The following is a 23,385-nucleotide window of genomic DNA, read 5'->3' as shown; positions in this document are numbered from 1 at the left end:
TCAAAGACTCAGCATATGATATGAAAGTTTTATCATTCTTACTTGAGGGCCAGAGGGCAGGGAGAAAGATGAGGTTTGAGACAGGATTCAGAGAGTCACATTTACAGAAAGGATATATTCCAGAGAATGGAGCAAAGAAGAATCTACTAACCACTAAGACATCCAGAATTTAAGAGCACAGGGAAAAGATTGTTAGAACAGGCAATGAGACCGGCAGAGAGGGGGAAGAAGTTAAGCCAGAATATTGGAACATGCAAATTGAGCACATCCATTTGTTTAATGCTCAGGAGTACCCAATACATATGTACATATCAGGTATTTTCACATGCACATGACTAATCAGATGTCTCTCAGGGTTTGTCTATACTTACAGCGCTGAAGTGGTACAGCTGCACTGGTGCAGCTGCGCCTCTGTAACACTTAATGAAGATAACTACCTTTGCCAATGGAAGAGCTTCTCCCATTGGTGTAGATTGGGTCTGCACAACATGAGGCCCGCGTGGGCTCACTGTGCGGCCCACGGGCAAGTGGCAGGGTGGGGCTGCTGGGTTTGGGAAGCGCTGGGCACGAGGCAGAGCCGGTAAGTGCCGAGCGAGGGGAGGGGCACCTGGCCTGGGCTCAAGCTGCAGCTCGGGGGGGAGGGACTGGGCCGAGACACCCCCAAAACCCCCCCTTCAGTTGGGGCCAGGGCAGCTACTGCGCTGGTTGGTCCTAGGGCGGCCTCCATAGTGATCGGGGCAGGGGGGAGCGGGGGTTGAACTGTCTGTGGGCAGCCAGGAAATCCCCGGGGGAGATGTGTGTGTATCTCTATGTCTCTCTGTGTGTGTCTGTGTCTGTGTGTTGCACCTGCCCTGCCCTGACTGCTGCCCCCTTCCCTGGTCCAGGGACCTTCCCTCTCCCTGGCCCCTATCACACTGCCCCCCCCCCGGGCCTCCCTGCGACCCCTGTGTTTGTGTGTTGGACAGTCACATCCAATCCTTTCACACTGCCTCCCTTTCCCCTCCCCTTAGTTTTTAGCCCCAGAAAATCCCTTCAAACTGTCCCCCTTCCCCCCCCCCTTATTTCATGGGGGGATGATGAGCCAAGCAGGTGGGCAGGCAGTGCGGTGAGGCTTTATGCTTGGGGGGGGCTGAGGAGGCAAGCGGCGAGTTGGTGGCTGGAGGGGGACATCCATTTTCAGTATTTTAATTTTTGGTACTGCTGTGTCGAGTAATATAGTGACCCCTGAGGGGTTGAAGAGGTGTGTGATGGTGGGGCCGAGCAGTGAGGGGGCAGGTCCTATTTTACTGCTGTGATCTGGTCACCCTATGCATGCTGTTTCTTTCCCCCTCTACAGGCTTCCACACACCATCAGTGCCTTGCTAGTGTGCCATGTGCCGTGAGATATCTCTTCTCTTTGTGTGTGACTGTGAGTGTTTCCCTTGTGTGTGAATTTATTCAACAAAATCTTGAGCTTCATAATGGATACCATGAGTGAAACGAAAAAGAGAAAAAGAGAATCAGAGCACAGAGTTTTCAACACTGAATGGATGAATGAATACTTATGTACTGTTTCCAAAGACAAAACACTATGCCTCGTGTGTCGCAAAATGTTAGCCATTCCAAAAGAATACAACCTTCGGCGGCACTTTGAAACTAAACATCCCAATCTCACCAAATTCAACCCAAATAAAAAAATAATTAAAGCAGCCAGTTTAGCGAAAAACCTTAGTGAAGAACAGCAAATTTTCAAGAAAGTGAGCACCGAGAACGATACGGTTACTAAAGTAAGCTTTCAAATTTCTAAGGAAATTGCTGCTGCTGGGAAATGGTTCACACAAGGCGAGTTTTTAAAAAAGTGTATGTTGATTGCTGTATTTGAGTTATGTCCAGAAAAGAGGGGAATATTTGAGAATGTCAGTCCAGAAAAGATGGGAATATTTGAGAATGTCAGTCTATCACACATGACTGTACAGAGAAGAAAAGCTGACATTTCTACCAATCTAAGTGATCAGTTAAAGCAGAGAGTCAGTGAATTCTGCTTTTACTCCCTAGCTATGGATGAAAGCACTGATTTAAAAGACACCACCCAACTTCTTATTTTTATTAGAGGTATTGATAAAAACTTTGAAATTACTGAAGAACTTGTTGGCATGTGCTCCCTGACGGGTCGCACGACCGGAAAAGAAACCTCCAGTGAAGTGATAAGGTGCATGAATGATAAGTCGGGATTAGATTTCACAAACTTGGTGGCCATTTGTACTGATGGTGCTTCAGCTATATGTGGAAAAAATGTCGGAGCAGTTACTCTTCTTGAAGAATTTATCGGGAGACAAATAACCAAACATCACTGCATTATACATCAGCAGGTTTTGTGTAGCAAAGTCTTAAAATTCGAGCATGTAATGTCAGTAGTAGTTTCCACTGTAAACTACATCCGTTCTATTGTGTATTTGGTTGTCATGGTTTTTGTTGCTATGGCAACTGAGTTAGATTATTATGGGTTAGCTCAGCCAGTTTCAGCTGGCTGAGTGAGTTCTCTGAGTCTGTAAATAAAATGATGGTTTTGTTAGCTGTCTGCTGTTTGGCCTCAAGTGATTTCTTCCTAAACCGGCTGCCCCCAAGGATATAACAAGTGGCGACGAGGGTGAGATTCCGGTGCTGCTCCAGTAACAGAAGGAAGTAGAAGTCAAGGTAAAGAACAAACAAACAAAAAAGCTGCTTGTTTGCACTGACTGTGAAAGTGAAACTAAAATCATGGCTACTCTGACTAGGCCACTGGAACCTTTTGATGAGAATATAGAGCAATGGCATGTGTATACTGAGCGTTTTGAGCTTTTTTTTATTGCAAATGACATTACAGAAGCGAAGAAGGTGCCAATATTCTTAAGTGTTGTAGGGGCTAAAACCTACTCCCTGCTACGCAGCTTACTACACCCTGTTAAGCCAGCAACTAAATCTTACAGTGACATTGTGGAAATCCTGGGGTCCCATTTTTCCCCAAAACCACTGGTAATTGCTGAAAGATATAGGTTCCACAAAAGAGACCAAAAGGAAGATGAAACAGTTGTACAATTTGTAGCCATTTTAAAAAAGCTAGCAGAACACTGTGAATCTAAAGAAATGTTAAATGATGCCCTGCGTGACAGGTTAGTGTGTGCCCTCTACAGTGAAGCTATACAGAAGCACCTACTGACAGAGGCTCAGCTTACCTTACAGAAGGCTGTCGATATTGCTGTCTCCATGGAACTGGCTACAAGGGAGGCGCAATACATCGGTGCATCCCCTAGGTGAAAAAAGTGTCACAAGAACTGACCCACAAAACGGTGCAGAGTCAAGAATGTTACCGCTGTGGTTAGCCAGGTCACCAGGCTTCGGAATGCTGGTGTAAGGACCTGGTGTGTCGACACTGTGGCAAAAAGGGACACATTGAGTGTGCCTGTAAACAAAAGAAAAGGAGGCCTGTGGTCTGGCCAACAAAAAGAGGAACCTTGCATACCTTAGAGCAGACCCAGGATGATCAAGGTGACACCTCAGCGCAAGAGAAAGTGCCACTGCATGTTTTGTCTTTGGCAGTGGGCTCACATGAATACTGGGTAACCCCGTTATTGGATGGCAAACGTATACGCATGGAACTGGACACCGGTGCAGCCGTCTCACTGATCTCCGAGACTGTGTATAAAGAAAAGCTACAGCATCTTCCGCTTAAGGCAACAAAAACTGTTCTGAAGACGTATACGGGAGAAGCTGTGCCTATGCTGGGCACTATTGATGTTAAGGTGGAGCTCAATGGACAGGTGGCTAAATTGCCACTGTTTGTGGTGAGAGGTAACTACCCAGCCTTAATGGGTAGGTCTTGGCTTGGGAAGATTCAACTGAACTGGGCAGAAGTGCACCGGATGACAAAAGAAGAAACCAGTCTAACCCCTATACTAAGGAAACATGCTGCTGTTTTTGGAGATGATTTGGGAAGTATGAAGGGAATCACTGTGACATTGAACATTAAACCTGACAGTCCACCAAAATATCTGAAAGCCCGAACTGTGCCATATGCCATCAGGCCAAAAGTTGAAGCAGACCTGGAGCGCCTGGTCACCAATGGAGTCCTAATACCAGTTACCCATAGCTCATGGGCCACTCCTATCGTTCCAATAGTGAAGAAAGATGGCTCTCTCTGGATTTGCGGTGATTTTAAAGTCACTGTCAACCCAGTGTTGTGTGCAGAGCAATACCCGCTTCCCCGCATCGACGACCTCTTCGCAGGCCTGGCTGGGGGACAAAAGTTCAGTAAGATTGATCTGAGTCAAGCATATTTACAGATGCACGTCGATGAAAAGTCCCAAGAGCTGTTGACTATTGTGACTCATAAGGGGCTTTATCGATACTGTCGCCTACCCTTCGGAATAACATCGGCTCCCGCCCTGTTCCAGAGAGCTATGGACCAGATCTTGTGTGGCTTGTCAGGAGTTCAGTGCTATCTGGATGATATCCTGGTCACTGGAAGAAATGAAGAGGATCACTTAAAGAATTTAGAGGCTACCCTACAAAGATTAGAAGAGTATGGCCTACGAGTTCGCAAAGACAAGTGTGAATTCTTCAAGCCCTCTGTTGAATATTTGGGACACATCATCGATTCTGCAGGTCTTCATAAGGCCCCTGCAAAAGTTAAAGCTATTGTGGAGGCTCCCCCACCACGAAATGTAAGCCAGCTGCGCTCGTTTCTAGGACTACTGAACTATTATGGAAAGTTCATCTCACAGTTAGCCACACTGCTAAAACCACTTCACGAGCTCCTTGGGCAGAACAAGGCCTGGAAGTGGACTGAAGCCTGTGATGTTGCATTTAACAAAGCTAAGGATGCATTGTTAAATTCTGAAATTCTAACGCACTTTGATCCATCCTTACCCCTGCAATTGGCCTGCGATGCTTCCCCTTATGGAGTGGGAGCAGTCGTGTCACACATTATGCCTTCGGGAGAAGAGAGACCTATTGCTTTTGCTTCACGCACTCTAAGCAAAGCAGAAACTAACTACACCCAAATCGAACGTGAGGCATTAGGAATTGTTTTTGGAATTCGGAAGTTTCATCAGTACCTGTTTGGGCGAAAGTTTACTCTTCTTACAGACCATCGACCTCTGACGTCAATTTTTGGACCCTACACAGGCATTCCCCCATTAGCTGCTAGTCGTATGCAACGTTGGGCATTGTTACTTTCAGCACACACATATGAAATCAAATATCGGAAATCCACTCTGCATGGCAATGCAGATGGCCTCTCAAGGTTGCCTTTGCCGGTCAAACATCAAGATAGTGCCCAAAAGGAAATCTTCTACTTTGAACAGGTAGAGAATACACACATCACTGCTACTCAGATAAAGAAGGCAACTCGCGTTGACCCAGTATTGTCCCAAGTTATGGACCTGGTGATGCATGGAAAATCTCGACAAACCTCTCCGGTCTCATCCGACCTTGTTCCCTACATGTCCAAGCGGACGGAGTTATCGGTCCAATCTGGTTGTTTGTTGTGGGGGAGACGTGTCATTATTCCACCACCACTGAGATCACAGATGTTAGAACAGCTACATTCCGGTCACTGTGGAATAGTGCGCATGAAGGAAATTGCACAAAACTATTTTTGGTGGCCTGGATTGGACAGCACTATTGAAGAGAAGGCAAAAGCTTGTATGTCATGTCAGGGTGTGAGGAATGCACCCCAGTGGGCACACCTACACCCATGGGACTGGCCTGAAAACCCGTGGCAACGTATTCATGTTGACTTTGCTGGTCCCCTTGAAGGAAGCATGTTCTTGGTGGCAATAGATGCCCATTCTAAATGGCCAGAAGTCTCTATAATGCAGTCCACTTCTGCAGAGAGTACTATCCAAAAACTACGAGGACTCTTTAGTCGTTTTGGTCTGCCAGAACAACTTGTGAGCGACAACGGACCGCAGTTTGTTTCTCAGGAGTTTCAAAATTTTATGAAGGCAAATGGGATACACCACATCACGTCAGCACCATATCATCCGTCCACCAACGGATTAGCTGAAAGATTTGTGCAGACAATGAAAAACGCTTTGAAATCAGCAAGGGGACAACACTCCATTCAAAAGCGTCTGGATACTTTCTTACTTTCCTACAGAAACACACCTCATGCTACGACCCAGGCATCCCCAGCCTTTCTAATGTTGGGGCGACAGCTGCGCACTTGCTTTGATCTGCTGAAACCTTCTGAACCCCGACAAACTGTGCAACATCAGCAGCAATATCAAGTCATCAGATGGGCACCCAGAGCAAAAGACCGAACCTTTAGCCCGGGACAGCCAGTTTTGGCTCGGAATTACACTTCCAGAGCTAAATGGGTCCCGGCCACAGTCATCACTCAAACAGGATCTGTTTCCTACACAGTCCGGACTGCAGAGAATCTTACCTGGCGGCGACATGTAGATCAGCTGTTGCCAGGTCATGCCAGTCCTCAGGACCCATCTGCAGTTGAGGGGTCTGACTTCACCTCTTCTGGTGAGGCACTGAATCACGAGTCACCTGTTCCTGACTGTTCTCCTCCATTACTGCCGGTGGCTGAGATACCCCTTTGCCCAGCACGAGCTGATACCACCTCCTCACCCGTTTGTGCTGTGGACCCTGAGCCCCTAGTGCTTTCGGGTGCAATAACACCAGAAGTTCACCATAATCCACCTAGAGACAGAAGGCCTCCTCATTGGCTGGATCTTTAGCTAGGGCGAACCCATGGTTATGGGGCAAAATAATCCCCAGGGTTTAGCCGGGAATGGAGGCAGTCTACCCTCCTTCTCTAGTCTAGTGTGTGTTTTATTTAGGGGATGTTCTTACTGGGGGGGAGGAATATGTTGTGTATTTGGTTGTCATGGTTTTTGTTGCTATGGCAACTGAGTTAGATTATTATGGGTTAGCTCAGCCAGCTTCAGCCGGCTGAGTGAGTTCTCTGAGTCTGTAAATAAAATGGTGGTTTTGTTAGCTCTCTGCTGTCTGGCCTCAAGTGATTTCTTCCTAAACCGGCTGCCCCCAAGGATATAACACGTTCTAGAGGACTAAAACATAGGACATTTTCAGCCTTTCTTGAAGGGGTAGACGCTGAGTGCAGTGACTTAATCTACCATATGGAAGTGAGGTGGTTGAGTCGAGGAACAGCGCTCCACCGTTTCGTTGCTTTGAAAGAGGAGGTAGCAAAATTCCTAGAAAATGGGACAATAAAATTCCCAGAGCTTGAAAATGAGTCCTGGAATCAAGATCTCTTTTTCTTTTGTGATATTACAGCACCCCTGAATGATCTCAACATTTAACTTCAGGGGTAAAAAATCAACTTATATTTCAAATGTGTGCAGCAGTGAAAGCTTTCAAAATGAAATTGAAACTTTTCAGAAGTCAGCTGTCAAAAGGTGAAATGTGTCACTTTCCCACTTGTGCACATATCCCTCAGCACAAACATGCCGAGTTAGGAGAAAAATACGCAAAGCACATCAATCTTTTGATTGAAGAATTTGACAGAAGACTCACTTTGTCTAAAGAAGAAGACGTCCAGTTGAAGCTGATTGAAGATCCCTTTTCTGTGGATCCAGAGGAAGTGCCACTAGATTTCCAGTTGGAGGTTATTGACCTTCAATGTTCGGCAGTTTATCGAAATAAGCATAGAGAAAGCAGACTGCGGGACTTCTACAAAAGTCTGGACGATGAAAAATACAAGAATCTTATCGAAGTTGCACTGAAAATGTTCAGCATTTTTGGAAGCACTTACATATGTGAACAAACATTTTCCATCATGAACATGAATAAAAACAAATGTTCTTCTCTGACTGACGACCATTTGGAAGACATTATGAAAATATCCACTTCAGATATGACCCCTGAATATGACAAGCTTGTTGCCGAAAAGAGATGTAATATCTCTCATTAAATTTGCAAAGTAATTATGAAAAGTACAAATGTTTTCTTTCAACAGAACAGGTGTTCTTCATTTTTCCATGATCCATAAAAAAAATTAAAATAATTTAAAAAATTGTTTGCTTCAATTGAAAAATTCTTAATAAAATATCACACACACACCCAACCTTCCTTTTCGGCTCACAGCTGTTTCGGTGGGGAAGGAGGGTTTGTTTCTGCGGGGCAGGTGGCGCTGGGGGGGTGTTTCCGCAGGGCCGGGCAGTGCTGGGGGCGGGGATGTGTTTCGCGGGGGGATGTATTGGGGGGGCTGGGCGGCACTGGGGGTGTGTGTTTCAGTGGGGCTGGGGGGAGTTAGCCCTCAGCTGTTTTCTTTGGAGTAATATGGCCCTCGCCGCTTTATGAGTTGTGCAGGCCTGTGTGGATACTCTGCTTCCCCAAGAGGCAATTGCTATGACGATGGGAGAAGTCCTCCACTCCCCTGAGCAACCATGTAGTTATACCAACACAAGTTTGTAGTGTAGACCAGGGCGTAGGCATTTGTTCATGCATATAAGATATTTGTGTGCATAAACTAGGCTTACACAAATGTAGGTTTGAAGTTTCTCACACCTAATTTTGAAAATGTTGCCCTTACAGACAAGCTATTAGATTATACGCTGAAATGGACAAAGAGGTGGCCAGTCAGATGTATCCAAATCGAGATCCAAACTTCATCAAAGTTCAGAGCATTAGGATCCAAGGGCTTGGTCCATGCCCAGTATGGAGTTAGATCCATTCATTAAGTTTGGATCAGGAGCCAGAAGTTTGGGGATGTTTGGATACAAGGTTCTGGTGTGAGCCACTCTCTAATTAACGTCTGTTCCAGTGGGAACAAAGTTTATTGTTTGTTTTAAAGAATATTAACATTAAATAGAGGTGGGGAAAAATAGAAAATAAAGCCAGCATCAAAATATATTTATGAATAAAGAGACAGAATATGATTCACCACTATTTGAGGGCTTTGTAATACTAGTTATTTGTGACTTTTTTAGGTGACTGCCAGGTTTTCATTAAAATGTTTGCAAATCTTAAAAGTTTAACAAATTCATGCCTGATATGCAGTTACTTACTATTCATTACTTATTAACTGCTAATCTCCTGATAAAAACTTTCAGACATTCAGTGAGGGAACAGAAATAAACAAACCAAAAAAATAAGGCCAAATGCATCAGATATTTGGTTCAGCAATTACTAATTGACCAACTCTAACAAACAAACAAACAAACATTTTGTTTCCTAAAGAAGAAGAAGAATACAATATAAATTCTATTCAGTTTATAGATAGGTGGCCAAATTTTCTGCTGGTGCAAACTGAAATCCAAGGAGCAGTTCTGATTTACTCCATCTCTAGGATTGTTTCAGCTATACTAGATAAATGCCTTATCACTAATATGATGTATACATTTTTCATGGACATGATTCAGATTTGTAAACTTAACTGAGAAGAATTAGCTGAGACACAGATGCTTCTTCTCAGTGAAGACATCTAACCGCATTTCTTTCTGCCTTGTACAAAAAAAAGTTGATTTTAATAGGTTCCAACTCCAGTTTTAACTGGTTGCTTCTCTATCCAGATGTTTTGCATTACTGTACTCCTTGCACCATGTGTTCAAGAGGCTGTCTTCTTTGTGCTTCTTCTGATGTAAGACATGAGACAGATTTTCCTAATAAAATGCATGAATCTTTTAGCAGCAAGAAAGCAAATTATCTCAACAACTGCTGCTTACATCAAAGGCTATCTTGTATTGCTTTCAATTGATTCCTTTTATATTAAGAACAACCAGAATTAAGTTGATTTTGGATGGACCCTATGTGAATTGGTAGAGATGCTGTACTTTTTCATTCTCCAACTGTTTACTTTATGCTTTCACTCTGGAACAGCTTTCTTCCCTCTTCTTCACTGTTGTTTAAATAAGGTCATTAAAATGGTGGAGTTATATTAAGACCTAATAATTGTATCTAGGAAAATACACTATATGGCTTGAGAACAAAATGCTTTAACTTTGAGACCATAAACTGAGAAGTTTAATAAGAAATGTATGTCTAATTTACTCTCTAGAGGCAGACAATACTAATTTTACTTACATTTTACAAATAAGTATTTCGACATTTTCAGGATACGTAGGCCCCAGTTCAACAAGATACTTAAGCATGTCTCTAACTTTAAGCACTTGAATAGTCCCTTTGAAATCAATAGAACTACTCACATGATTAAGCTGAGGCCTACAGTACTTAAGTATCTAGATGAATTAGGGTCTTATACTACATCAGTAGTATAAGACTTTTTTGATGATAGCCCTGATGCAGCAAAGTACTGGAGCACATGCTTAACTCTACGGTCAAAGTCAACACTTTAGGCATGATCTTAAGTACCTTGCAGAATAAGGGACTAAACATGAGCTGTAGGAAAGAAACACAATAAAACAATTAACAGAGGTTAAACTTCAAGAAGACTTCAGAGAGATCTGTAAGCAACCAAGAAGAAAATGAAAGATAATAAGCCATATGGTTTCTGTAGAGGGAAAAAAAATCATGATCAAAGTGATGGTCTCTTATTTTTATAAAACAAGACTTTAAACTTCAAATCTCAAATTATTAGTCTGAGCCAATTTTATTTTCCAGAGTCAAGACTATTTGTATAGTATGGTTTTGCAACTGGAAAGCAAACTAAGTAAATCTTAAACTTAACTGTACTATAGATAGATTTTTTTCTTGGCTCATGATTTTATCTGAAGCTAATAAATTGTGCTTTGTAATTTAAATCTATTGTCCAGGTTTCTGGTTTATATATTTAAAAAAATAAAAACACCTATTTAATTCAGTTTTTAGACTAGCAATCTTCAGAATGTGGTTTGGAGATTTCTTCTAACTTTAATTGCAAAATTAAATTCAATATATATAGAATTTCCACCAAGGAGAGTTTGAATCACAATAAAGACTTCATGCTGGGCTGAAGAAAGAGGTGTCTCCTTTTTTAAATACAAGGTTTGTTTTGATAATGATTAAGACAGATGCCTCCTTTGGCACAAATCTGTTGCTTTGGAGCATTTGAAAAATCTAACCCACTAGCTGGCTTCACAAGGGCAAGAGTCAGCTATCCTTTCTAGAGCGGAGAAGCATATGTTTACATGTGTCCCACAGATTCCAACTGGACTACTCAAAGTCACAGAGGATATTACTCAGCATGAGTGAAAGTGGTAAACTGAGGTCCTTAATCATTGCCATTTCACTTCATACTAAATGCATAATGTGCATAACATTCAAAAAGTTGAATCACTGGCTTTCAGGCAGTTGTATGAGAAAAATTTGGGAGCTGAACATGAGCACCCAATGTGATGCTGTGGCCAAAAGAGCTAATGAGATCCTGGGATGCATAGACAGGGGAATCTTGAGAAGGAGTAAAGTTATTTTACCTCTGGATTTGGTACTAGTGTGACTGCTACTAGAATATTATGTCCAGTTCTGGTGCCCAGTATTCAATAAGGATGTTGATAAATTGAAGAGGTTTCAGAGAAGAGCCATGAGAATGGGTAAAGGACCAGAAAACGTGCCTTATAGTGATAGACTCAAGGACCTCAGTCTACTTAGTTTAACAAAGAGAAGCTTTAATGGTGACTGGATTATCTATAAGTCTATAAGTATCTACACGGGGAACAAATATTTAATAACAGACTCTTCACTCTAACAGAGAAAGGTATAATACACTCCAATGGCTGGAAGTTGAAGCTAGACAAATTCTGACTGGAAAAAAGGCATACATTTTTGACAGTAAGGGTAATTAATCAATGAAACAAGTTACTCAGGGTCATGATGGATTTCCCATCACTAACCATTTTAAAATCAGGATTGCATGTTTTTCTAAAAGATCTTCTCTAGGAACTATTTAAGGGAAGTTCTATGGCCTGTGTTACACAGGAGGTCAGACTAGATGAACAAAATGGTCCCTTCTGGCTTTCGAATCTATGAGGCAGAGGAAAGTTTACTGGGACACAGTAAACATGTGACATCACTGCTTTCAATGATACTACGATCTGTTTTGAAGACTTTAGGCACTGGTGCTACCTAGATAACTCTGCTTGATCTTGCCACAGAGGAACACTGTGTGTTTCCAATTAGCAGCCTCTGATCTAATAAATGAATGTAACAATCCTTTAAAGTTACTTTTCATTAACACAAGACCCGTAAATGTCAGCGTTCAAGTATTAGGGGAAAAACATAAGATACATTATGAAAATACTGACAGAGCACTAAGCATCGTACTGAGGTTTTGTGCAAGGTTTTAAGAAACCAAGATTGCAGAGTGGTGACTGCTGCAAACGAGTGCTCTTAACCGGTTTCAGATGGAGCAGTTGTGACTGAGCTTCAGATCAGGGATTATTGTATCACACAGAGCCTCACAGTGACTGTATATTGCAGGGGTTCTCAAACTGGGTGTCAGGACCCCTCAGGGGGTCGCGAGGTTACTACATGGGGGTCATGAGCTGTCGGCCCCTACCCCAGACCCCGCTTTGCACCCAGTATTCATAATGGTGTTAAATATGTTAAAAAGTGTTTTTTAATTTATAGGGGGGTGTTGCACTCAGAGGCCTGCTATGTGAAAGGGGTTACCAGTACAAAAGTTTGAGAATCACTGGTATATTGCATTTTCATGTGACACACTGAGCTACACTGTGACATTTAAGCCTCAGTCCTGAGACCAGTGTGGAGTTGTCTCACCTTAGGGAGAGCAAGAGAGAGAATATTAACTATGTCACAATCTCTCTAGTATCAGAGGGGTGGCCATGTTAGTCTGGATCTGTAAAAAGCAACAAAGAGTCCTGTGGCACCTAATAGACTAACAGATGTATTGGAGCATGAGCTTTCGTGGGTGAATGTGTCTGACGAATGGGTATTCACCCACAAAAGCTTATGCTCCAATACATCTGTTAGTCTATAAGATGCCACAATCTCTCTAGTGTTGACTCTTGTATACAAAGAGTGAGCAATTTCACTATCCATCAGAGGGGACTGCTGCCAGTATGCTGGCCTTGTTTTGCAGGTTGATTCAGAGGTTGGGTAGGTTCTTAGCTTCTCCTCCTTTCCCCTGCCCCCTTTTTGGATCCTGGCTCTTCAAGGGAAGAAAGGCAAGCAGGTGCACAGTCCTTAAGAAGCTGTGTAAATATTAATATCCTTCACAAGAATTTGCATGCAGTCATTGAGGTTTTTTTCTTTGCTTTTGTGTTTTGGACAATGTTCACAGATGTAAAGATTTTATTAATTTGCAAACCAAAAAAAGACAATGTATAACTTAAACCCTTTCACGTGAAAAACAATAAACAAAACTAATATGGTTTGGAGATACAGTGAATTGTTTCAAAAAGTTTTCTCTAGCATTTTGAATTGCATTCAATACTGCATCAGTACTGAATAAAACCAAATGCTACAATCTGATGACATAGCGTTCACCAGTTACCTCCCTCTTTGGTTATGGAAACAAGTGTGTGTGTGTGTGTGTGTGTGTGTGTGTGTGTGTGTGTGTGTGTGTGTGTGTGTGTGTGTGTGTGTGTGTGTGTGTGTGTGTGTGTGTGTGTGTGTGTGTGTGTGTGTGTGTGTGTGTGTGTGTGTGTGTGTGCCATATTCTGTACTCATTAAGGGCCTGATCATGCCAGGTGCCTACTCAGAGGTGCTGGATGCTCTCCCATTGATATCTAATGGATCTGAAGGTACCCAACCCTTCTCAGAAGTAGAGCTATGTGAATAACTGATTTTTTGGTTAACTGGCCATTCCAAAAAATTGAAAACAATTATTTTGAGTGAACTCCAAATTAGTTTTTTTTGAAATTTTTGGAAAGCTGAAAAGTTAAACTTTTGTTTAGCATCAAATGAAATATTTTGTTTGACCTGAAATAAAATATTTCATTTCACTTTGAGCTTTTAAAAATGTTTTTTTTATTTTACTAACAAAATTGAAGTAAATTGAAAAAAGACAAACTCTATCATGTAGATGAGTAAGGGACCAATCCTGCATGAATATAGTCTTTATTTAAGCATGTAGTCCCTCTGAAGTCAATGAGACTATTTCTGTAAGAAAAGTTTTATAAGATCTGACCCACAAACAGTAGGGGAAAAAAACTATTTAAAAATACAAAAAACAAGAGCACCCTGTACAGCAATGTGCTGAGCATCTTCAGCTCCCACTGACTTCACTTAGAGTTGAGAGCAGTCAGCATGTTATGTTATGCCACACCCTTAGGTGTGTCATCAGCCATGGGGGTTGAACTGGGATATTGGGATCATAAAACACTACTGATTGAGCTAAGGACCTAGCTCTGTAACAGGCTTATCAATCTCTATATGTGGCCCAGCCTCCACTAGAGGGGGACGGAGTGACACACTGAGTGGGTGTGGCTTACTATCACTGAAACCAGAAGTCCTGAATTAAAGACCTAGTACTTCAATGTTTACTCATGCAAATATCCCATGTTTATGGGACTAGTTATGGAAATAAGGATTTTATTGATATCAATCAAAAGAAATACTGCTGTCAGGATGGGTTGCAGATCAGGCCTTGATACCTTAACTCAGCCACACTTCGGCCACGCACTGCATCACCTACAGTTCCACAGCGCTAGGAAATCCAGTAAACTGTGGGAGGCTGTTGAAAAATGTGTGCCCCACTTTTGAGGAACAACAGGGCACAGAAGAACCTTATCTCAACATTTCCTCTCTCCATAGTGCCTGGCCTTGTCCTTAATGTTATTTTAACAGCGTTATTTCTGTTTGGCTTCTTTGTTTGTTCTGTAAAGCCACAGTAAAGAAACGCTTTTGTTACAATATACATGCTCTGTAAGGAATGGAATCAAGCAAAATGTCAGGTTAAACCCTTTTGTGACCAAAATGCATTCTTAAAATCATAATAAAAAAAGCTTACGTTTAAAGCAGTAGGCATCAAACTTGCTATGTGTGTAGGGGAAGCCTGTTTGGTTCTCATAGCGATACAGGGTTCTCACCCCAAGCAAACCTCCTCCACACTGGATTCTAGCCACAGACACAGGATAACGCACGCTGCCATCAGCCAGCCAGCCATAGTCACATTGGTCAAAGCCATTCCTCCAGGCAGCATGCAGGTCCCCAACTGTAGCAAGAACTGCATCCCTTTTCTCACACTGCTTCTTAGCTTCTTCAAAGGTTAGCTTGTTGGGCAGTGTCACATGGAACACATCACCTAGAGGAATAAAAACAAAGGTGAGTTTTACTGAACAGTTCCCTCTTGATACTCCAGTTCCGACTGCCTCTCCATTATTAAGGTTGTCAAGTATCAGAGGGGTAGCCGTGTTAGTCTGGATCTGTAATAATGCAGCAAAGAGTCTTGTGGCACCTTATAGACTAACAGACGTTTTGGAGCATGAGCTTTCGTGGGTGAATGCATCCGACGAAGTGGGTATTCACCCACGAAAGCTCATGCTCCAAAACGTCTGTTAGTCTATAAGGTGCCACAAGACTCTTTGCTGCATTATTAAGGTTGAGACTCACTTTCTATTACCAACTCAATTTAGTCTCATTCCCTCTGTAAGATATTTTGAACAAGGCCTTTCCCTTCGAATTTTGCATGTGTGCTCTGTGGCCAGAGAACCAGATCTGCCCAAAATTCACACTATGTACATGTACATGAAATTCACCCACTCACCACACAGCACAAAGATTGAATCTGTGACCTTTCTGTGAGGGGATTATGCAGTGGTTGGAGACAGACTCCTCCCCTCAACATGCAGGCAGGGCACAAGGGACCCAAACCGTGTATGACTTCTACTTGAGCCCTAGGCTGAAATAGCCATTGTGACTTCAGTGCACTCAGTGAACCTGGAACATGGTTTGATAGCGCTTATTTTTCTCAGTGAAAGCAAATCTACTCTCTTAGATCTGCAGGCCTCTTACTTGGCCCTTGTAGTCATCACTAGGATCTCTCTCAGGGTTCAAAGAATAGAAATGCCCTTCATTCACTACTGTAAATCAATTTTCAGAGTGATACTACTGATAGCATGCCCAATGAAAAGAAAAAGAGAATCAGCACTGGACACATTATGGTATGCCCTGAGTCTGTGACTTTAGCTGAAATAGACAAATTAGTCCAGAAGCTCCCTTGTGCACTTTGGCTTCAAGTGAATATTAATCTCCAAGTAACACCTTTCCACTTATAAATTACTCATGGGGTTTGAACAAAATGATTCCTGTGTCTTAGAATCAGTTCCAATGTAAATAGTCCTTTTGTGATTGAACTTTTTTGGAGTTTTGTTTTAGAATCAAACAGAGCTTCTCCTTCACTCACCAAAATAATAACAAACTTAAAACCCATATTCTGGGAATGGTGCAATGTTTGACACTTTCCTCTGTCTAGACTGAAGATTGTAGCTAATTAGATATAAAGTAAAAAATGTTCAGTTAAAGACAGTAGGGTAAACTCAAGTTGCTTGTTATGAGAAGTTGATTTTTCTCCCATCTTCTCTGGACCAGAATACAAAAGTTCCTATTGCTGGGGAGAGCTGCTTAGCCACATTGGACATGTGATCTGTCTCACCTATGTATTTGTCTCTAGATAACTTAGCAAAAGACAGATGGAGAGACTGCGTCCCATGAGCAGGTCCAGTCACATCAATATTACACTTGGCTTAGGCCGGAAAGGAATGCAAGTGTGAAAGAAGGCAGTGGGCTAATTTTTTCCTCATTCTTAGAAGCAGTGTGATTTGTTATTACAGCTGTAATATCAATTTCATGGTATGAATTTCCTTATACAAATTGAAGTGAATTTCTAACCTAGGGATAAATCACTGTAACCATTAAGGGACAGATTAGACCTGCTAACGCTGGTTCAGAATAAGGGACTGCACAGAATTGCGTTACACTGAGTAGCATCAGGAGGCAAAATGCTTCTCTGAGCTCCTTAGACCACAGGGGAAGTACACCTACTATTATAGGTAGGGCCCTACCAAATTCACAGCCACGAAAAATGAATCATGGACCATTAAATCTGGTCTTTTGTGTGCTTTTACCCTAACTACACAGATGTGACAGGGAGACCAGAGTTTCTCACATTGGGGACCCTGACCCAAAAGGAGTTGCAGGAGGGTGACAAGCTTATTTTAGGGGGGATTGTAGTATTTCCACCCTTACTTCTGTGCTGCCTTCAGAGCTGAAGTTAGGGTAGCAGTACCCTAACCCTACCCCCATACAATAACCTTGTGACACCTCCCCCCCACAACTCCTTTTTGGGTCAGGACCCCTACAATTACAACATTGTGACATTTCAGATTTAAATTGTGGAAAATTGGGGCCCACATTTTTGCACCCACACATAGAATCGTGCATACCATTCTGCGTACTTCTGCCTCTTGTTACTGGATTTACACCTGCAAATGGTGGGAACACTTCTTCATGGTTTCATATTGTGCCTTCGCCCTGCTGAAAATCTACCCATCAGTGTCACACAAAGAGCTGTTTATATGGAAGAAACCTTTTCAACCTGCCTGAATTTGCAATGTTAATAATACTGCCCATTTGAGTGGTGGGTAGAGTGCCCTTCTTTCTACTGAATCTGTCTAATGATAGACCAGAGGCCAAGTTATTTGGTTTGTTTTCTAAATTCTGCTGGTGTAACAAAGATTCCATCTGTGTCTGAAGCTCAGTTTATGAGCAAAAACTTCATAAATGCTGAAAACAAAAAATGCATTTAAAGAAAAATGCAAACTAACTAAAATGGGGCAAACTGCCTGAAGAGAGTCCAGCTTTTTGCCCATTACCACCTATTTGACATGATATGGGCTTTTTGGAGCTGAAGGCACAAACAATGCAAAAAGGTGGCAAAGCAATCAGCAAAATACTTTTGTCATTCCACCATGTATTGTGTAAACATTAATTTCTTTCAAGAATGCTAGTGTGAAAATAAAATAAAAAATAACTATGTTAAAATAATGGCAGTTTTCATTTGCTCAAGCCAAGAAATTAGATACTTAGAATCCAAAACTTCTAGTTTAAAATCACCCCAGTAGATGTGTCCAAACCAAATTCCAATTAACCACACATTGACACTACCAGAAATTAGCCTGCAATCAGCCTGTCCAATTTGAAAAGAAACGACAAGTCTATGTGTCCATGTTACTATGACCTGCATTTACAACAGTGTAATAATCATCACGACCAAATATAAAAACAAAATCAAGCAAAACTCTCAAACCTGTAGATGAGTCTGGTTATATAAATCTGAAAACCTTTAAAAGTTGCTCTGCAGTTTTCCAAAACAAAAAAAAAAGAAAGAAAAAAGTTTCCTCCGTCCATTGGGCACATAGGAGAAATATTTCCAAGCCAATTATCAGATAGTCCAGAGGTACTGATCTGATTTACACTAGCACCAAACAGAAGTCTCTGATTTCTGAGACTTAAATGAGAAAGAGAATTGTAATACATGCATGGGGCTGAGTAAGACCAGTGTCTGTCATCTAGTTCCTTAGTTCTGACTTTAATTTAAAAGAAATTTTAGAGCTCATTAATGGCTGTAAGAACCAACTGCTTCCAGAAGATGAGGAAAGAGGTTCTCTGGCCAAATGGTCGTTGATGAAGACATGGCGCTGCAGTGACCCTTACTACTTCAATAGGAAGTGTGAGCCATGTAGTCCCTCATTATAGCCCTATGAGCAAGTGCTGAGGAACACATGCTACTACCCCGATACAAACACGCTGGTGTAGTGATTGCGGAAGACAAAGTTAGATGGTATCCTCTTTGATCAGGGACAGCTGGCTGATAAATTATTGGAGTTCCTTGTGCATGTACTGTAGGGGAAGGGACGGGAGGGAAGGACCTACTTGTGCTCTCTGCACCCCACCCACCATCCTAAACGTATGTCCCAATTACAATGGGGGAAATCCTTTGTATCTTGGAGTCTCTGAAGAAAGCGCCAATATCACTTCATTGTATCCCTGGTCCTTCCTGTCATCGTAGGACAACTTATTCATGCTACTGCCCACTTGTGTCTTCTCCACATGCTATTCCCTTAGCACAGGAGAGGTAAATGTGCTAAAGAAGGAAGAGTTAATGCTGAAAATAAACTCATTTAACTCCTCTAGGGATTTCATATGGAAATCCCAAAAGTGTGGTAGGAAATGATGCTGCCTATATAGAGCAGATGTGCTCAGGCTCTGCACCCCATCTCCTATTTCAAAATTGGCAGAGAGGCCATCAGTGGGATTTGGGAAAGGGAGTTCACTTAGGTGTCAGTCCTGGCTTCCCCTGGTACTGGTCAAATTTGGCTGCTGTTTGCACTTATCTTATCCCCTCTGACCTACCAAACAGAAAGAAGAATTTGGCCCTTATAGATTTCCTCTAAGAAGCTTTAAAAGTTGCTAATAAAACTAATAAAATATATTTAACTAGTTGTGTATTATCTCAAAATAACTCCTTCCTTGTGCATGGGGGTGTTAAGTCTCATACTTAGCAGGGGGATTACTGCCATCACACATCATGAGCTGCTTAATTATACTGTCTGGAAGCTCCAAGGTTTCCCAACCAAAACATTAGGAGTGCACTTTTTTCACACTTACAGAAAACTCGTTTGGCGAGAGAGCAGATGACATAGCCCCCATCACCAAAGCAATGAAGAAACTTTTCTTCTTTAAAAAAATGCCAAGAAGTTAAATGGGATCTGTAATGTTTTGATAGCTGGAGTTCATGCTGAGAGGTAACTCAGCAAAATTATTAAGGCAAACCCAGGGCCTGGACCAGAAATGGAAGAAAAACTAGCTCTGACCGTGCCCTGCAATAGCAAGAGTGAACTGGAAACCACGACAATATTTTGATTACAGACAATAATGCAACATGTATTATTCTTGGCCCTTTTCTCAGATCAAGTCTCAGGCTGATTCCCTACTCTCAGCAGTCAGAGCATTGAAAGAATCTCCGGGATTTTCCTGTTGTAAGTATTCGTATTGCTTAATTTTAAAAAACATCTAACTAAAGCTTCTCTTTTTTTTTTTGCTGTCAGATACAACAAGCTAGATGGGGAAGCCAAGCTTTTTGTTGCAGACAAAGGCTGATTCACTACCACTGCTATGCCAGTAAGCTTTGGATCTACAGGTGGATTTGTAACAAGTTTCATTCCTTTGAAGCTTAATTCACTTATTCCCCCCACTAGAAAAAGTCTCACTGAGTCAGGAGAGTGAGTGAGTGAGTGAGTTTCATGAACCATATGCTTTAAAAGCAAGTATGAAAATAAGGGTGGGCCAGAATCCAGAGAGTCCTCACACAGCACGGACTCAGTAGTCCAAAGCCCCTCACAGAAGGAGTTAGATGGGGCAGTGCATCTCAGCCATCAGAGTCAGCATTTGGGACCCACGATGTCAGTGTCTATTCTCTCTCCAACACCAACCACTGTGGGAAAACTAGAAATGCTAAGGGCAACCTCAGATTTAAATTTTTTAAAATTCTATCCTTTCCCCCATGCAGCCCTATCACAGTTTTGGGGTAACTACACCTCTGATCCCCCTTCATGGTCTGCTCAAGGAATTCCCTCTTCCAGTCTCCGAGCTCTAGCTGTCACCTCTCTCTGGGCAGAGACTTGTGACTCTTTGCCTTCTGACCAGGGGTTTAGTCTCACAGCTTCCTTGCACCTCAGTGTGTTTATCCCAGCCGGTCTGACTACTCTCCAGCCCCTGTGCTTTGCTTCCTCTCCAAAGGCTATGCCAGCAGTTACCAGTAACCAAACAGCTTTTCCAAAGGAGGAGGAAAGAGGTTCTCTGCCCACAGCAGAGTACGTGATTTTAGGAGAAAAGCTTCATAGAGAAAGTATATAAAACAATAGCAGGGTCTAATGCATATTTAAGCTTACCAGTGCCCCCCCGCCCCTCACTCCCAGGGAGTCCCTGGCAGGTTCCAGTCCTTCCAAGCCTTCCGCAGGGTGCCCTTCCCTTCTCTCTGGACAAAAGGCATGTCATCTTTTTTTATCAAAATGAAGGGCTCTCTGTCAGTTCAAGTTGGCCCTTTACCCAGGCTCTTCCTTTGTCTTCTGGGGCTCTAGAAGCCAGCCAGAATCAGTATATCCAAACCCCCTCAGAGGGGTGGCAAGCATCTCTGGATCTGTTTACTGGTCCCAGGGTCTGCAGTAATTACCCACCAATGTTTTTAGTTCCTGGAGGTGCTGCAATGGCCCTCCCCCCTGGTGTAGAATACAATCCCTAACCAACAGTGATACCTATAACCTGTACAGAGAACATTCATGAAGTGAACACTATAGTCTCAAGAAAGATATGCCTGTGTTTGTCTTATCTGCCACAGCCCCTTCTGGGGGCACCTCTGCTCTACCAAGTGTGGTAGAGCTTCTTATTGTGCCCTCCTCCAAGGCTCAGGGACCCACCTTAGGACCAAGGGATTGTTTGTGTTCACTGCTTCTGCCTAGTGGCTGAGTGCGTAAACTAATAGCTCAATGACCTCTAGGACATTACTATATACACCTCTACCCCAATATAACGCTGCCCTCAGGAGCCAAAAAAATCTTACTGCGTTATAGGTGAAACCCCGTTATATTAAACATGCTTTGATCTGCTAGGACATGCAGCCCTGCCCCCCGGAAGTGCTGCTTTACTGCATTATATCCGAATTCATGTTGTATCGGGTCACGTTATATCGGGGTAGAGGTGTATACAGGAAATCAAAGGCCAACACATAAGAATAAAAAATCATTTTATCCCTTGACAGGACAGGGGTAAATTAAAAACAGGGAAAGGGAACTGGTAAGGGAAGTTGGGATATTGAATAAATTAGTAAGCAGCCAATCCCACAGCAACAAACACTAAATATCAACTAATTAGTTAAAAACAACAAAAATGCTCCAAAGTCTCCCCACAAGCTTTAGCTGCTTGGTGGAACTGGAGCTCGCTGTGAAGATCTAGGGTCCCTTACTGGGTACAGGCCTTATTGGGTGTAGATTGGCTACCTCAACACTGGGAAGCAGACAGCTCTGCCATTCGGGCGAAGGAGGTCCCTGGTGGCCTCCAGCCCTGACCACCAACGCTCCTGGAACTGGGGGGTGGGGGGTCTATGGGCTCAGCTGGCAGATAGTCCTTAGAGGTATAGTGGAGCCTTGGGCCTTAGTCTCTCTGTTGTGTACCTGGGGCTTTGGTCAGTACCAAGCCTTTGAGCAGAAAGAAACAAATTGACATATCTCCTCCTGCTGCAGGAAGCAACTCCAGGGCTGCTTCTCCTCCAGCTGCTGTAAGTTGATGACCTGCAACCATCTCTCACAAATACTGTCCCTGCCTGGGCTCAGCTCACATAATGGGCAGTCCCAGCCATGTGCAGCCTCATTGAGGTCTGTAGTTGGTTGCCTGATCATGTTAATCAGACTCCGGCCTGCTAATGCCTCTTCCTCACATATATTGTGTCTTTCCAGGCACACTTGGGGGGGTTCCAGCTTTGTGCAGGTTCTCCAGAGCCTGCAGTTATTTGCCCTGCTCATCAGTTGGGACTCCTGGTCCAGCTCCCACAGTCTGTGTGTGTCCCTCAACCCCAGATGTGGCAGGCAATCTCAGTAGCAGTTCCACTTTCACAAATAGCCTTGAAATCATAAACCAGTCCCTAGGGTCGCAAAGTCACCTAAGTGTTGGATGCCCAATTTCCATTAATATCAATAGGAGTCAGGCATCAAAATATTATCTTGTTAACCTTCGCCAAAGCTCTTAGTCCTATTCTGTGCAAAGTGATGTGAGAATGCTAGACAGGAATTTATTACATTTGGAGGAGCTGGGAGGAGACATTTTTTCCACAGATCGGCTCCCAAATGCTGAGGTGAGCTGCACCTCATTAAACTCAGAAGTAGCAGCTGTGACCCAGCACCACAGTTTTACTGGTTCTTATTTGTTGATAGGGGCCAAGGCTTTTCAGGCAAATCTCTTTCATGTGTGCCTTACTCACAGGAAGCCCCCTCCCTTTCACTCCTCTTCCTCCTTCCCCCCCGCCCGCCCCCGTTGCTTGCTGCTTTTCCCTCTTCCTCCTCCTCCTCCCCCAACTCTCTTCTGCCCAGATCAGGAGGGAATCGCCTGCAGAGCCGGGACTGGAAGTTGCAGCTGCCCAAAGCAGGTAGGATGTGGCCCCAGCTGAGTAGGGGCTGGTATGGGTGATGATCTGCCTCCTCCATGCCTCTCCTACCCTCATTAACCAGACTTTGGGATTCGGTCAGTAGTACTGACTGGACCTGTCAGGTTGCCCTTTCGACCGACCTTTCCGGTAAAAAACTGGACACCTGGCAACCCTAAAAAGCCTATAGAAATCAATAGAAAGAGTGCTATTGACTTGGATGGGCTTTGGAGGAGGCCTTGAGTCCTTAAAAGAGTACCCTAAGCATGAAGGTTTATTCTGAAAGGATGCTTCTTTTTATTCTTACACAAATTTCAATGATAACAGCAAGAACTATGTAAGAGTGAATTGAAAATGTT

At 43.0% G+C, this 23,385-nt stretch overlaps 1 protein-coding gene across 2 annotated transcripts in view; it reads right to left on the bottom strand.

Annotated features, from left to right (window-relative positions):
• VCAN (versican) overlaps window positions 1–23,385 on the bottom strand; it is a 149,084-nt gene that overhangs the window by 74,191 nt on the left and 51,508 nt on the right. For both annotated transcript variants that reach the window (XM_039544097.1, XM_039544096.1), the window contains one exon: window positions 14,843–15,136. In XM_039544097.1, the coding sequence (XP_039400031.1) occupies window positions 14,843–15,136 (294 nt within the window). The remainder of the gene's footprint in view (window positions 1–14,842; window positions 15,137–23,385) is intronic.

This window comes from Mauremys reevesii, linkage group 6, assembly GCF_016161935.1.
Source record: "Mauremys reevesii isolate NIE-2019 linkage group 6, ASM1616193v1, whole genome shotgun sequence".
NCBI lineage: Eukaryota > Metazoa > Chordata > Testudines > Geoemydidae > Mauremys > Mauremys reevesii.
This window is presented reverse-complemented; position numbering and strand designations above follow the sequence as displayed.